At 37.0% G+C, this 16,187-nt stretch overlaps 1 protein-coding gene across 3 annotated transcripts in view; it reads right to left on the reverse strand.

Annotated features, from left to right (window-relative positions):
* Window positions 1-1,037: 1,037 nt before the first annotated feature.
* Window positions 1,038-16,187, reverse strand: part of LOC113101951 (synaptotagmin-7-like) — a 110,344-nt gene continuing 95,194 nt past the window's right edge. For all 3 annotated transcript variants that reach the window (XM_026265709.1, XM_026265707.1, XM_026265708.1), the window contains 6 exons: window positions 13,663-13,774; window positions 11,620-11,887; window positions 11,313-11,482; window positions 11,078-11,192; window positions 10,787-10,986; window positions 1,038-2,742 (listed from right to left, as the gene is read on the reverse strand). In XM_026265709.1, coding sequence (XP_026121494.1) covers window positions 2,638-2,742; window positions 10,787-10,986; window positions 11,078-11,192; window positions 11,313-11,482; window positions 11,620-11,887; window positions 13,663-13,774 — 970 coding nt within the window. In that variant the 3' untranslated portion in view covers window positions 1,038-2,637. The remainder of the gene's footprint in view (window positions 2,743-10,786; window positions 10,987-11,077; window positions 11,193-11,312; window positions 11,483-11,619; window positions 11,888-13,662; window positions 13,775-16,187) is intronic.

Raw genomic sequence — 16,187 nt, forward strand, 5'->3', positions numbered from 1 at the left:
GAACACCACAAGCGCTCATCAGAAATGTAACACCCCTTTCTATAATCCCGAGCTTCATCTTTCAAAATAAATGTAAAGACAGTTGTCCTTAGTTTTACCATCAGATCAAGCCTGAAAGAGGAACAGAGTCGTGTGACACACAGTGTTTGCAGAACACAAGCCACAGACGGTTTAGACAGCTGACTCCACTGTGTGACCGTCTCTCTCTCTCTCACACACACACACACACACAACGTGCAAAAAAAGGGCCAGATTGTCGTAGCAAAGTCAGAATGACCTCCTCTCCTAGGTTCACGAAACAGTCATTCATAAAATGCATTGCTGTTCTGTTGTAATCTTAGATATTCCTAAATGCATCTACGTTCGGAAGGACAATTAAAGTGCTTTTTCTTTCTCCTAGACACACACACATCTCCCTGACATGACTGCTTCAACACTAACTGTGTTAACGAAAACACACCTTCTTTGGGCGGCACCACGCTAATATTTCCACATAGTGATGCAGACATGGGAGGGCGTGTTTAATCAAACCGTTTTACTGGGACTCTAAACTTTTGTAAATAATATCTCTTTGGATTTGAGACTTTAGTCTTTGCAACTTTTCAGATCTTCTTTATGCACCAAGAGCTTGTATCACTCCAAAGAGAAAGGACAAACTGAAAATGCATCATATGACCCCTTTAAACACATTTACCCCATTGCCATTAGATATTTAAATTGTAAAATATTCAGACATGGTGTGCAGTTATATTTACTGCACAACTATAATCTAGGCAGAAAAAATATATATTAGAGTAATCAGAATCACCATTTAGAATAGCAAGAAATACAGAAGAAATTAAATCATTTAATGATAATTTGGGTAAGAATGTGTGATACCAATTATTTTATTTTTGAAAAAAATATGTTATAATTATTGTCATTTTAATTACAGTTGTGTTTGCATATATATATATATATATATATATATATATATATATATATATATATATAAATTGTAAATTAATTGTCAAATATATATACATCATGGTAGCAAGGTACAGCTTTATTTGATACTTGTTTAAATTTTATATAAATTATTAGTTATTTATGGTAATGAGCATTTGTGGGGTAAATGTGTTTTTCATGAATTTTTTAAAATTGTGCTTAAAATCAGTCTCCATTTTCTTTATTCAAATTATCATTTAGTATTCTTTTCTTTTGATTTTGGGGGTAAAATGTGACCAGGTCATGTTTAGGTGAGATTCATCCCCATCTACCTCCTGAAACAGTCTCATACGCACACCTACGCGGGTAAAGACAGGTTTTTCCCATTAACTGGAGGGTTTCTGTAAAGGATGAGCCCCTATCAGCACACACACACACACACACACACACACATGCACAAAGAAACATGTCACTAGAGCAAAGTGTGGCGAGAACTATCCGGCGCACGCGACGCTAAATCAACTTTTCTTCTATATTTCACAGCAAATCTGGAAAGAACAATTCTGATTGGTTTCTTTAAAGGTCAGTTGATGAAAAAAGATGACATCAAGTGTTTTTTTCCCCTTCCATCAGGATTCCATCCAAAAGTCCCAGAAAACCTGGAACGCTTCTTTGAGAAAGTAGTTTTATTTTCCGCCCTGGTGTTTAATGTTTTTTAACGATATTTCGGTTGGGTCTACGACACATCACTCACAGCACACGGACGACAAGGGATCCCGAGAAAAACAGGGACTTCACTACTATTGTGCCAGCAATAAAGAGAAACCACAGAGAGAAAAAAGCAAAAAGGACGAGGATGAAGTCCATTTGCTGTCTGTAAATCTCCAGATGGCGTAAGGTTTTCAATGTCTACAGGTTTCAGCTGAACCAATCGGAAAGAGAGAAGGAACGAAGGTACAGAAAAATCAGGTCAAGTGGGATAGATATGGAAAAAGGCTTGGAGAGGTCAGGGATTTTGAGAAAAACAACTATAAATGGAGACTGAAAGAAACGAGAGGCTGCTAATGGAAAGAGGGCGTCTCGTTTCCCCTCATGGCTTTAATTACCGCGGCCCTCCGGGGCTGTTGGACTCACATGGGACGTCTGAGACCTGGAAAAATACATCTCCCAGAGTTCCTGCGACTCGATCTGTTTCAGCAGTGGCCAATTTAAAGGCTGCCAAATGAGCTCCCATGAGCCTCTGGGTCTAGACGCAGGGTTGGTGGAATGAGACGAGGGTTTGGGCCGAGGTGAAGCCTTCACACATCCCAAAGATGTCGGACCTCTCCAGCCTGAGGAACACTAGAGACAAATCTAAACAGGAAGGAAACAACATCCTGGTAACGTGTAGTTGCAGCTCGAACGCTTTCAGAGCATCTTTAAATGGCTTTGTTGGATTCCTCGACTATCCCAGAGTCCAGAGCGGATGCTAGTGCGCAAAAGAACCGTTGGCGTGATTAGTGAACAAGCAGGTTTTGTACTACGTTACCAGAGTAAAGCCCAAAGTGGAGGAGAGAGACGCTCAAAGGTTAAAGGTTACTTGAGTGGATGGCTAAAAGTACCCGTGTTGTGCCGCCTGGCAGCAAGTTTGTCTTGTGCATAAGGACGGGGTTTCGGGGTCAAATGTCAAATGGGGTTCGGGGGGCAGAAATTGGAAATGGAGAGGGCGAATCAAGCTTTGAGGGCGTGCCACTGCGCCACGTTTGTGCGCGGCCGGCTCAACATGTCCTTCCAGTGTTTGACCTCAGCAGGACCGCTCTTCCATGACAAGTAGATCTAAGAGAGAGAACGAAAGAGAGGAGATGATGGTAAACCAGATTGGAGGACACAGCAGGGTTCCTGCTCTTTTCTAAACTAGAAAGGGTTTCCAATTCGTTTCCAATTCCACCAAATGATTCCGGTTCCCAAACAATTCCATTAACGATTCTTTTAGTACTTTTGAAAAACCCTGTTTTGTGTTGTCGTGCGTCTTTTGACCTCTGAATTGTGGAGTGAAAACATGGTTGAAGGACTTTAGTGCAATGTTATGTAACAGTGAACAAATGCTGATATTCAAAAATTGCTAATAAAATCAAATTTTAAGAAAATAATTTAGTTCTAGTAATTAAAACCGAACTTATTCCCAACCCTATTGTCACCAAAGAATATAAACAATCTAACCAATATATTTAATCAATGATATAAATATTATTTATTAATATATTTTAGTATTATTATTACATAAAAGTATTATTTTAATTATTGAATTATATGTATTTATTATTTAATATACAATATATATGATTTATTTACTCAAATAAATATATTATAGTCGTAGCACCTCAAGCTAATTATAAAGATCTTCAATAGTCTGTTCCAAAAGGCACTGGGATCTCTGATTCATTTTTAAATGAACCAATTTATCAATTAATTGATTAACGCACTGCATTTTACGTCATCTTTTTGTTTCAAAGAATGTAGTTAAATGCTGCCATTTTTGACTATGTTTCTAAAGAAGTTATATAATTTAGTATTACATAATGTTATTAATTAATTATTTTTTTGAGTATTTTTGACCAAAACAAATGCTGTTCAGATTGTAAAAATAAATATAATTTTGACAATAATATATTCAATTATATTGATTGTATACAGTACATGTTATAATATCTAAAAATAATTTGATAATAAATATGTATTTTAATTAGTGCTGTCAAACGATTAATTACGATTAATCGCATCCAAAATATACATTTTTGTTTGCATATTTATTTTGTATATACAGTATAAGTACACACATACAATATAAATTTGGAAAATATTTACATGTATTTACATGTTTATGTTTATATTCATAAAATGTATATTATAAATAAATGTATTTAATATAAAAACAAACATAAGTTTCTGAAATATATACATGCATGTGTGTGTATTTTTTATAGACATAATAAATATAAACAACATAAATACATACAGTATTGTTCAAAATAATAGCAGTACAATGTGACTAACCAGAATAATCAAGGTTTTTAGTATATTTTTTATTGCTACGTGGCAAACAAGTTACCAGTAGGTTTAGTAGATTGTCAGAAAACAAACAAGACCCAGCATTCATGATATGCACGCTCTTAAGGCTGTGCAATTGGGCAATTAGTTGAATTAGTTGAAAGGGGTGTGTTCAAAAAATAGCAGTGTGGCATTCAATCAATGAGGTCATCAATTTTGTGAAGAAACAGGTGTGAATCAGGTGGCCCCTATTTAAGAGAGTTTTTCGAGATCAGCCCAGGTGGTTTTCGGATGCGCGGCGAACATGGCGGAAACCTCAGCAGGTGGACGGAAAGGATCGGCGGCGAGGCACAACTGCTCCGCGAATGGAACAGAGAGGTTTGAGTGGGGGGATAGTGAAGGAAGTATGGATGTAGGAAGCGAAGAGGAAAATGGTGGATATTTAGGGAACCGGTGGAGTGAAGTTAGAAATAGTAGAGGAGAAAAACGGAAGAAAAGGAGTGATGTTGAAGAATCTGACGAAAGGAGTAGGGATAGCATTAAGTGCATTGTGAGATTTGGGGAACAGTTAGGGGTAAGCAAAATTAATCCGCTAAAACTGACAAAGATCATAAATAGGGACATCGGAAATGTTGAGTTTGCTAAAGTACTTTCTGATGGAAATTTGCTAGTTGGATGTAATAATGAAGAACAGGCAAACAAAGCTCTCAAAGTAAAAGAAGTAGGAGGGATTAAAGTTGTCAGCACAAACAAAGTTGGAACTATAAGTAAAGCTAGTGGTCAAAAAGGGATTATTTTCGGTGTTCCTCTTAACATAAGTATGGAAGAATTTAAAGGTAATGTAAAGGGAGGAAAAGTAGTGAATGCGCATAGGCTAAAGTCAGTTGTTGAAGGGGTTAGGAAAGACACTGAAACAGTAGTGATAGAATTCCAAGGGGAGGGAATTCCAAAAAGAGTTATGTTGGGGGTAATGAGTTATATAGTAAGAGAGTTTATACCGGGGCCAGTGAGATGTTTTAATTGCCAAAGATTTGGACATGTTGCTACAAGATGTAGAGAAAAGTGTAGATGTGCACGATGTGGAGGAAATCATGAATATGGCAAGTGTGAGGAGGGAGTAAAACCAAAGTGTTGTAATTGTGGTGAGGGTCACAGTGCTGCCTTTAGAGGATGTGAAGTGTTAAAGAGGGAGATGGTGATTCAGAAAAGGAGAGTGGAGAAGAAGATAACTTATGCTGAGGCAGCAAAACTGGTTAGAGACCAAAATACAAAGCAAAGTGATCAGCCAGGGGATGCAGTTAGAAGAAATAAAGATGTTTCAGAAGATTATATGATTATTGAAAAGAAAAATTGGTGACATTTATTGCTGGAGTTATTAATGGTACAGCAGGGATTGAATCAAAAACTCAAAAAATACAGGTAGTTGTAATAGCTGCAATACGTCATCTTGGATTGGTGGGCTTGACCTGGGAAGAAGTTAGGGAATGAACTTCAGATAAGGTCAAGTCAGGATACAAATGGGTAATACATATCTATGAGGGTTTGTCAGTGGAATGCTAGATCCTTGATAGCAAATGGTCAGGAGTTCAAGCAGTTTATTGAGGAATTGTATATAAAACCGGATGTAATTTGTGTTCAGGAAACTTGGTTGAAATGCCGTTTGGAATATGTTTTACAGGGATATAATGTAGTACGTCAAGATAGGGAAGAAGGGAATGGTGGAGGGTGTGCAACATTTATTAAACAAGGAATACAACATAGGGTGCTGGGAAAAGGGAGAGACCAAGAATATATTTCTGTGGGGGTATGGGGATAGGACAGGAAATAGTTATTATAAACTATTATAATCCATGTAAAAATCTGGTTTTAGATAAATTGAAGGAAGTGCATGGACAAGATAGTGGTAGAATAATATGGTGTGGGGATTTAAATGCACACAATACATTATGGGGAGGGAAAATTATAAACGCTAATGGACAAGTGGTGGAGGAATTAATAGAGGAAAGAGAGCTGGTTTGTTTAAATGATGGCAGGGGTACAAGGATAGATCCTCGTACGGGGATGGAGGCTGTGTTGGATTTGACATTGGTTTCTAATAATTTAGCTAGTAAGTGTAATTGGGAGGTTTGGGAGGAATCTAGCATTGGGAGTGATCATTATCCAATATTTACAACTTTGGATATAGAGATGGAGAGAACATCAGCGCAAGGAAGAGGAAGATGGGTATTTGAAAAAGCAAACTGGGCTAAATTTGAAGAAATTTGTGAGGAAAGATTAGAAGTAATTGAATCAAAGCAAGAAATTAACAACTTAAATAATAACATTTGTACCATACTGCTTGAAGCAGCGTCGGAAACAATCCCAAAAAGTAAAGGAAAAATGACAAGGAAAGCGGTTCCATGGTGGACAGATGAGTGTGGTAAAGCCGTTAGAGCTAGAAATAAGGCTTTTAAACTTCTTAAGAGAATGCATAATTATAATCATTTAATATTATACAAGAAAGCTCAAGCAGTGGTAAGAAGAACTATAAGGCAAGCTAAAAGAAATAGCTGGCAAAGCTTTTGTAGTGAGATTGGGAGAACTACGCCAGTGGGTGACGTGTGGAGTATGATAAAAAGAATGGGAGGCAATAAAAGAGAATGTGGATATCCAGTATTAGAAGCAGAAAGGGAAATTGCAGTAACAGACAAAGACAAAGCAGAAATGTTGGTAAAAACATTTGTACAGATCCATGGGTCAGGGAATCTGAGTGAGGAAGGAAGGAGGAGGAGGGAAATAAAAAAGAGACAACATCTAGAAGAACTAGAAAGAAATGGGGCAACAGAAGTTCAGTCAGTTAACCTCCTGTTTACCCTAGATGAACTGAAAAGAGCCATTAGTAATTTAAATAATACACGGTCGTCTCCAGGAAAAGACCAGATCACAAATATAATGTTGAAACATCTTAAAGATGGAGCAATGAAAAAAATTTTAGACTTGTATAATAGAGTATGGGAGGAAGGAAGGTTACCAAATGCTTGGAAAGAAGCTATAATAATTCCAATAAGAAAGCATGGCAAAGATCCTTCTAAACCAGCTAATTATAGGCCAATAGCTCTTACTTCGAATATATGTAAATTAATGGAAAGGATGGTTACAGACCGTTTGACATATTTATTGGAAAAGAGAGGAATATTAACTAAGTATCAAAGTGGTTTTAGAAAAGGAAGAGGAACAATGGACCCTGTTGTATGTTTGGAAAATGAAATTAGAAAAGCTCAGGTAAATAAGGAATCAATAATTGCAGTATTTTTCGATGTTGAGAAAGCATATGATATGACGTGGAGGGAGGGACTTTTGATAAAATTGAAAATGATGAATATAGGTGGAAGAATTTACAGTTGGATTAAAGATTTTATGGCGCACAGAAGTATACAGGTAAGAATTGGCAATGAATTTTCAAACAGATGTGAGATAGAAAATGGAACTCCACAAGGGAGTGTTATAAGTCCATTAATTTTTTCCATAATGATTAATGATGTTTTTAATCAAGTACAGCTAGATGTAGGTCGATCTCTTTTTGCTGATGATGGAGCTCTATGGAAAAGGGGAAGAAATATTTTGTATATTAATGGAAGGATGCAAGAAGTAATTAGAAAGGTAGAAGAATGGGCATATGATTGGGGATTTAAATTTTCAGTAGAAAAGACTAAGACTATAATTTTCTCTAGGAAAAGAATTATACCAGAGATAAATTTGAAGATGTACGGGAGGTCCTTAGAGAGAGTTAATGTTTTTAAATTTTTAGGTATTTATTTTGATACAAAACTTACATGGGTGGAGCATATAAACAAAGTTATTGAAAAATGTCAGAAGGTATTAAACATCATGAGATGTGTAAGTGGAGTGGCATGGGGGGCAAGTTTTTCATCAATAAAAACTATTTATGTGGCAATGATCAGATCTGTGTTTGATTATGGCAGTGTGGTATATTGTTCAGCTTCAAAAACCCTGTTGGAAAAATTGGATAAAATACAAGCACAAGCTATGAGACAGTGTTGTGGAGCGGTAAAAACAACACCCGTTCCTTCTTTACAAGTCCTGGTAGGAGAGATTCCTCTGGAAATGAGAAGGAAACAATTAATGCTCAATTACTGGGCTAACCTCAAAGGTCATAAAGAAGATCATCCTACAAAAATGGTTTTAATGAATTGTTGGGAACAAAATAAATTGTGTAGAAAAAGTTTTGGATGGAGTAGTAAAGTGTATGTAGAAGAAATGGAGGTAAATCGGTTTAAGATGAGCCCAACAGTGGTGATTCCTGAAAATGAACCATGGAGTTATACAACTCCCCATATAGATTTACATCTGTTGGAAATTAAAAAAGCAGAAAGAGAAGTAGACATGTCTTCAGCATTCTCTGTACACTTTAGAACACAATATCCTCAATACCTGCAAATATTTACAGATGGCTCAAAAGATCCAGAGCGTGAGACAACTGGAGCTGCCTTTTTAGTTCCAGAATGGGCAATGAGTTGTTTAAAGCGAACATCCAATCATTTGGCAGTATATACTGTTGAAATGATAGCAATACTTTTGTCCTTGCAGTGGGTAGAAGATTATAAACCTGAAAAGGTTTTAATTTGTTCTGATTCACTCTCAGTTTTAAAGAGTCTAAGGTCTTTTAAATCCAGTCATCAAGATATTCTTTTTAGTATTTTACAGATATATTCTAGATTGGTTCAGAATGATATTTTAATTAGTTTTATTTGGGTTCCATCACACATAGGTATAAAGGGAAATGAGGACGTAGATAAGTTAGCAAAACAAGCCTTGCAGAGAGAAGAAATAGAATTACAAGTTCCTCTAAGCAAGTCTGAAATTAAGGTTTTAATCTGGAAAAAGGTTATTGCAGAATGGCAAATAAAGTGGGACAACAACGAAAAGGGTAGATTTCTCTACAATTTAATTAACAAAGTAAGTAAAAAAATAAGACATATTGGTAAAACAAGGAAAGAAGAGGTTGTATATAATAGAATATTGCTGGGACATTCCAATCTCAATAGTACACTCAGAATATTAGGGAAGCATCCAAATGGACTATGTGAAGAATGCAAAGTAGAAGAAACAGTAACTCATGCAATTCTTGAATGTAAGAAATATGAGGAAGAAAGAAGTAGTATGATAGTTGAAATCAAGAAGAATGGAATTCAGGTGGTACATTTTAAATCTTTAATAAAATGGGCAAGTAAAATAAATAGCAAAGCTTTCTTTGAATTTCTTAAAAGGACAGGATTAATGAGTAGAATATAACGCTCTGTTCCACACTCCGGAGCAGAAGGTGGCGGTAATGCACCTAATTACGCTGGTTGCCAGCCGCCGTTAAAAACCAAGAAGAAGAAGAAGAAGAAGGCCCCTATTTAAGGATGAAGCCAACACTTGTTGAACATGCATTTGAAAGCTGAGGAAAATGGGTCGTTCAAGACATTGTTCAGAAGAACAGCGTACTTTGATTAAAAAGTTGATTAGAGAGGGGAAAACCTATAAAGAGGTGCAAAAAATGATAGGCTGTTCAGCTAAAATGATCTCCAATGCCTTAAAATGGAGAGCAAAACCAGAGAGACGTGGAAGAAAACGGAAGACAACCATCAAAATGGATAGAAGAATAACCAGAATGGCAAAGGCTCAGCCAATGATCACCTCCAGGATGATCAAAGACAGTCTGGAGTTACCTGTAAGTACTGTGACAGTTAGAAGACGTCTGTGTGAAGCTAATCTATTTTCAAGAATCCCCCGCAAAGTCCCTCTGTTAAAAAAAAGGCATGTGCAGAAGAGGTTACAATTTGCCAAAGAACACATCAACTGGCCTAAAGAGAAATGGAGGAACATTTTGTGGACTGATGAGAGTAAAATTGTTCTTTTTGGGTCCAAGGGCCACAGGCAGTTTGTGAGACGACCCCCAAACTCTGAATTCAAGCCACAGTACACAGTGAAGACAGTGAAGCATGGAGGTGCAAGCATCATGATATGGGCATGTTTCTCCTACTATGGTGTTGGGCCTATTTATCACATACCAGGGATCATGGATCAGTTTACATATGTTAAAATACTTGAAGAGGTCATGTTGCCCTATGCTGAAGAGGACATGCCCTTGAAATGGTTGTTTCAACAAGACAATGACCCAAAACACACTAGTAAACGGGCAAAGTCTTGGTTCCAAACCAACAAAATTAATGTTATGGAGTGGCCAGCCCAATCTCCAGACCTTAATCCAATTGAGAACGTGTGGGGTGATATCAAAAATGCTGTTTCTGAAGCAAAACCAAGAAATGTGAATGAATTGTGGAATGTTGTTAAAGAATCATGGAGTGGAATAACAGCTGAAGAGGTGCCACAAGTTGGTTGACTCCATGCCACACAGATGTCAAGCAGTTTTAAAAAACTGTGGTCATACAACTAAATATTAGTTTAGTGATTCACAGGATTGCTAAATCCCAGAAAAAAAAAATGTTTGTACAAAAATAGTTTTGAGTTTGTACAGTCAAAGGTAGACACTGCTATTTTTTTGAACACACCCCTTTCAACTAATTGCCCAATTGCACAGCCTTAAGAGCGTGCATATCATGAATGCTGGGTCTTGTTTGTTTTCTGACAATCTACTGAACCTACTGGTAACTTGTTTGCCACGTAGCAATAAAAAATATACTAAAAACCTTGATTATTCTGGTTAGTCACATTGTACTGCTATTATTTTGAACAATACTGTATATTATGTAAACAAGAAAAAATGTTGCGGATGCAATTAATCGCGATTAATCATTTTACAGCACTACTTTTAATATTATTCATATACCTTTCCAATGACATCGTTGCGGCTCAGACGATCCTTATCCATGACGGTGATGATGATGGTCGTCTCTCGGAGAACATGTGCGGGCACATCAAAAGGGAAGGATTCGTTAAAAACGGGGTTCAGGCAGCGTTTGATGGTCACTGTCTTCTTCTTCTCCACTCGCTTGTCTTTGTGCATTAGCCATACTTTTACATAGGGGTCTACAGCCAATCAGAGAACGAGAGCCTGTGAGTTATGCAAATGAAACATGTGTTCATTGATTACGACATGTGTTTGTTATTATTCGTGTACCTGAGGTGCCCCCGATGTCCATGGCTTTGAGGTTGCGAGCTTTTATGATGTTAACAGTGATGGTGTTGGCAGTGGGGTTATAACAGAGAGACAACAGAAGATCTCCACGACTTCCCTACGACACACATGCAAACAGACACGAATTTGAAATCAATTTCGCACCAAGCTATTATAAAGTAATATAGTGCACTAGTCCTAGGTTTTGCTTTCCTTGTGTGAAACAAATGTGACTCACGCTGCCGTCACTGCAGGGTTTGAGATCCTTCCAGAACGTCTTCAGCTGTCCGAGCTCCACTTTATTCAGAGGAATCGAGACTTCTCCGATCGGATCGTTACGACTGAATCGATCGTAATCCAGCACCTGGAGATACAGCGTTCTCTCCCGTACCTTCTCGTACGGGAATCCTGAAGACGTGAGAGATTAGATTCATCCACAAGACATACTTCATCCCAAATTCAAAAGAAAATGTTTAGCATAATAAAACCAGAACATTTATGTATTGCAACATTGTTTTCCTGACAATTAAGCGTGAAAAACTGACCTTCAAACAGAAAGGTTTCGTTCCAGTGAGGGTTGAGATTTTTCCTCTTGATTTTGGTCTCTAGTTTGTGCTTTCTGTCGGGAAGTAGGTAGATCTTGACGAAGGGGTCGGACGTCCCAGAGAAGTCTTTAGCGGGCAGGTCTTGACCTTTGAGTATCTTCACCGTCAGAGTCGTGTCTTGGAAGCTGTAGCCCAAGCTGAACTGAATCCTGCCCAGTTTCTCGCTCACTGGACCTTCGTGATCATCGTCTTCCGACCCCGGAGACAACTAAAGAGAGTGTGAGAAAGAGAAAGATGAATGTGAAGAACTGAAGATGCCTGCTCTAATTATTAATCGAGAAACACAAACACACACAGACACTCTTAAGATATCTAGGGCAAGACACCACAGGTGACTAAAGGAAAAAATTAGCTAACAGATATCACTATACTTTGATCTTTTGTATTACAAGTTTTCTGACATGTTAGTTTTAAATATGTTAATGAATGCATTATCTTATTAAATATGCACTAATTTGCAAACATTTCCAGAACAGAAATCTGAACACTGGATACACCAAGATAAAAAATTCATCTTTCATTTTGTTCATATATTAGAGTTAGAGGTTTTTACAGCAGGGATCTGCTTATGTATTTTTAGCATTCAATCAATCAGAAAATACTGTCAACAGACAAAATGAAAACAGTAATCTAATGATTTTAGGAATTAATTGTTAATTAAGATCAATTCTAAAAAAAACAAAAAAAAAACAACTCAAAATTAATACTTTTTTTCTTAGAATTCTGAATTTACATTTCAAAATTAAGTTTTTTTACCACTTAAGGAAAAAAAACAACAACTCACAATTATTCATTTTTTTCTTGCAATTGCAAGTTTATAAACATCAGAATCTAAACTCAGAATTTTGAAAAAAAGAAAGAATGATGAGATTTAAATTCAGAATACTGACGTTTTTCCCACAATTGAGAGTTTGCATCAGATGTATCTATTTGATTTATTGTTTATTTGTTTCCACCACAGATTAAAAACTTAAAAAGGTACTTTTGAAATTTTTAAATCACAATTCTTACTTTTATTCTCAAAACTGCAAGATATAAATTCACAACTTTCCTTTTCCCCCTTTTTTCTTTTCTTTATTTTCTGTGGTGTAATATGTCACGATCATTAGCTGGAGTGCCCATGAACTTCAGTAGAGGGCACTCCACTCAGGACCAATCCACCCATCAACCACCAGATGTCACCATATCACTCGGACACTAGCACCTCTCTTCTGTTGCACCACACCCAAACTACATCTTCCATGAGCCTCTGCATCACAATCACCTTGCCACACCTGCACCTCATTCATCAGCTAATTTCCTAGCCACACCTGCACCTCATTCATCAGCTAAACTCCTTGCCACACCTGCACCTCATTCATCAGCTAATCTCCTTGCCACACCTGCACCTCATTCATCAGCTAATCTCCTTGCCACACCTGCACCTCATTCATCAGCTAATCTCCTTGCCACACCTGCACCTCATTTACACTCTCCTCCACACAGCCACATTGCAAAGTCTTGTTTAGCCTGTCTGACATTTCCGAGCATTTTTCCTTGTGTTAGTTCCTGCCGTACCTGATCTTTGGATTGTTTTACCGACTCTGATTTTCTGCTCGTTTCTGTTATTGATCCTGGTTAGCCCTGACACCGTTACTGATTATTGCCTGTTCTGACCATTCTTAATAAAATTTCTGCATATGGATCCGAATGTCTCTGGCTCATCGTTACATAAACAGACTTACATACAAAACTGACCAGTGCATAAAAAATAAAATAAAATCCTGTAGTATCTTGCCTTGAGAAACAGGTATTTAAACACTAAAAAAGCACCTATTTATCAGTGTCTTCCCATTAGTTAATAATAATAATAAAAATACATATTCCCCTGGCTACTTTACATGTCGTTCAGACTACTTCTTCCTGTCTAAGTGGGCTGAAAGAACTGCAATGTGATTCAGACGTTATGAGACCAGGATGCTACATGCAAACACACTGTCCTACCATCACCATGTCTCCAGTGAGCGAGTTGGCAAGGTCAGACACTGAGGAATGGCCGTCGGCATCTGGCGGCTGACCCTTAGGACTGTTAGCTGGCTTATTCCCCATGTTCCTACTGCAGGGTTAGAGACAAACAGAGACAAACAGAGGTCACTAAACATCCCAGTCTTGTGTGTCTTGCTCTGCGTTTCTTTCTCTTTGCCACAGAACCAAACCTTCAAACCCCGATGACCTTTAAAAGCGTTAGCCCGTGTTATTCTGACTGGCTTCGTCACAAAAGTTTAGAAACAGACAAGAATATGAAGAAGACAGTTTAAAAACAAGCATGAGAATGCGTATAACTTTCAATCGCTCGAACACAATGAAATAAAGCCACGACAGAGTAATAGAAAAGAAAAATCACATACAGTAGTTCAAACTTTTACACATTTGCTGTTACAAAACATAAAAACACTGTGAGACAAAAGGTAACTTCAGTTTATGCTGTAGCACAGCCATAAAATAAATAAAATCAAAACATACAAAAGACACAATTAACTGACAAATATTCAGGGTTATTAATATCTCAGCAAACATTAAAATCTGTCAGTTCATCACGTCACGATGTGGTCCGTTGTGTTTTCCAAGGGCTGCTGTCCGAAGTTGGATTGGGACGGATAACCTGGGCGGGAAAATCTACATGAAGGAATACTATGGGTTCAGGACAAGCTAAAATGGTTGATAGGCATTTATGATTGAATGTTTATTACCACAGAAAATAATTATTTAATTAACTTATGAATCCATTATAAATAATGTATACTGTTAAACAAAAATGTTTTACTTAGTTTAAGGAATACATAAAATCATTTTGTATCGCCACAGTAATAATTGTGACTAATTGCTCTATTACCAAAAAATAAATAAAATAAGGGTTTAATGCCACTGAAATAAATTTTCACTCATTACTATTAAACATAAAATACAATTTAATTAAATAGAATAAAATGTGTACTTCCACAGAAATTATTTTGATTAATTTTGCCACTTAAAAAAAATAAATAAAATAAAAAACTCACTCACTCATAAATAAATGTGTTACTGCAAAAAAATATTTGGACTCTTAAATATTCTGGCTTTAAAAAAAAGAGCAGAAAAAAATACAATAAAAATAAATTAAATAAAATAAAACGGCGGGTTTTTAGAGATTTTTTACCAATAACTTTTGTAAGTAGATAACTTGTGGTCATGACAGTAAAGTTAAAGTCATTTTTTTGTGGTAAGCAACATTTTTCCACGAATGCTGCCAATGGAGCGTAACCTGTCCTGAACCCATACACATTCCTTTAATGTTTGACTAAACTACTGAACTAGTTAACAGGAGCAAACTAAAGCAGAGCAGGGGCCAAAAGAGCACAGAGACAGAGAAAGTGAACAGGACAAATGCTGACGTCTGAATGAAACTGAGTGATCAGACACAGTTCACATACAAACAGAAAGACTGAGAGAGAGAGACAAGACGACTACAGGATGAACATAGAAAAGCGATGAAGGTGGCACACAGATAAAGACGAAACAGAGACACAGTAACAGCTGGAGGGAGAAAGGAGACATAAGACAGTGTAAAAGGAGAGAAAGAGAGACGCTTTTTCTGTGATGGAAAGGCAGAAGATTATCAAACAAAACCATGAGAGAGACGTCAACCAAACCAGCACAGCTGCAGGAGAGAGAGAGAGAGAGCGAGAGAGAGACATCTGGAAAGACAAGAAACCCTGCAGTCAGTCGGTCAGAGAGAAACAGAGAAAGAAAGGAGAGTTAAACAAAAACACATACAGGGCCAGAAACACTGGACATTAGTTCTACAGAAAGTAAAAAAACGACGGAAAAGAAAGACAAAGAGACCAGGAAGGAAGCGTTTGGTTTCCAGTGAGGTGAAGCTTTGAAGGTAAAGAGAGAAAATGGGCACTGGAAAGACAAAAGAGAGAGAAGGAGTAAACAAATAGTGTAAAAGAGCACAGCAAATGACACATACAGTCGAACAGAGAGAGCAGGAGGGTAAAGAGAGACATTCAGGAGGATCGGACTGTCTTTAGACTGGCAGGGACAGCCAATGGCAGGCTTTTTTCTTCATATGAAGAATAGTTCAATTAAAAAAGGCAAATGACTCGCCCTCATGTCATTCCAAACGTGCAGTACGTAAAAGATGATATTTTGAAGAACGGTCCTTTGAATGGTCTATACAATGAAAGTTAGCACTGCTGTCAAGCTCCAAAAAGGACATAAAAACACCAAAATCTAGTTTCTATAACCTATGTGCTATGTTCAAAGAGCTCAGAAGTCAAACGGTTAGCTTTTCGAGAAAAAGTGTGAAATTTAAATCAATGTTCACTGAAACATTCTGTGCACAAAGCCAGACATGAACCACAAAAATAAAATAAAATAATGACATTTAAATCAATATTCACTATTAAACTTTTTACATATCGCCAGGCATGAATAAATAAACAAATATAGAAACTGAAATTAAAATCACCAAATCAATGAACATC

This window comes from Carassius auratus, unplaced genomic scaffold (assembly GCF_003368295.1).
Source record: "Carassius auratus strain Wakin unplaced genomic scaffold, ASM336829v1 scaf_tig00217666, whole genome shotgun sequence".
NCBI classification, from domain to species: Eukaryota; Metazoa; Chordata; class Actinopteri; order Cypriniformes; family Cyprinidae; genus Carassius; species Carassius auratus.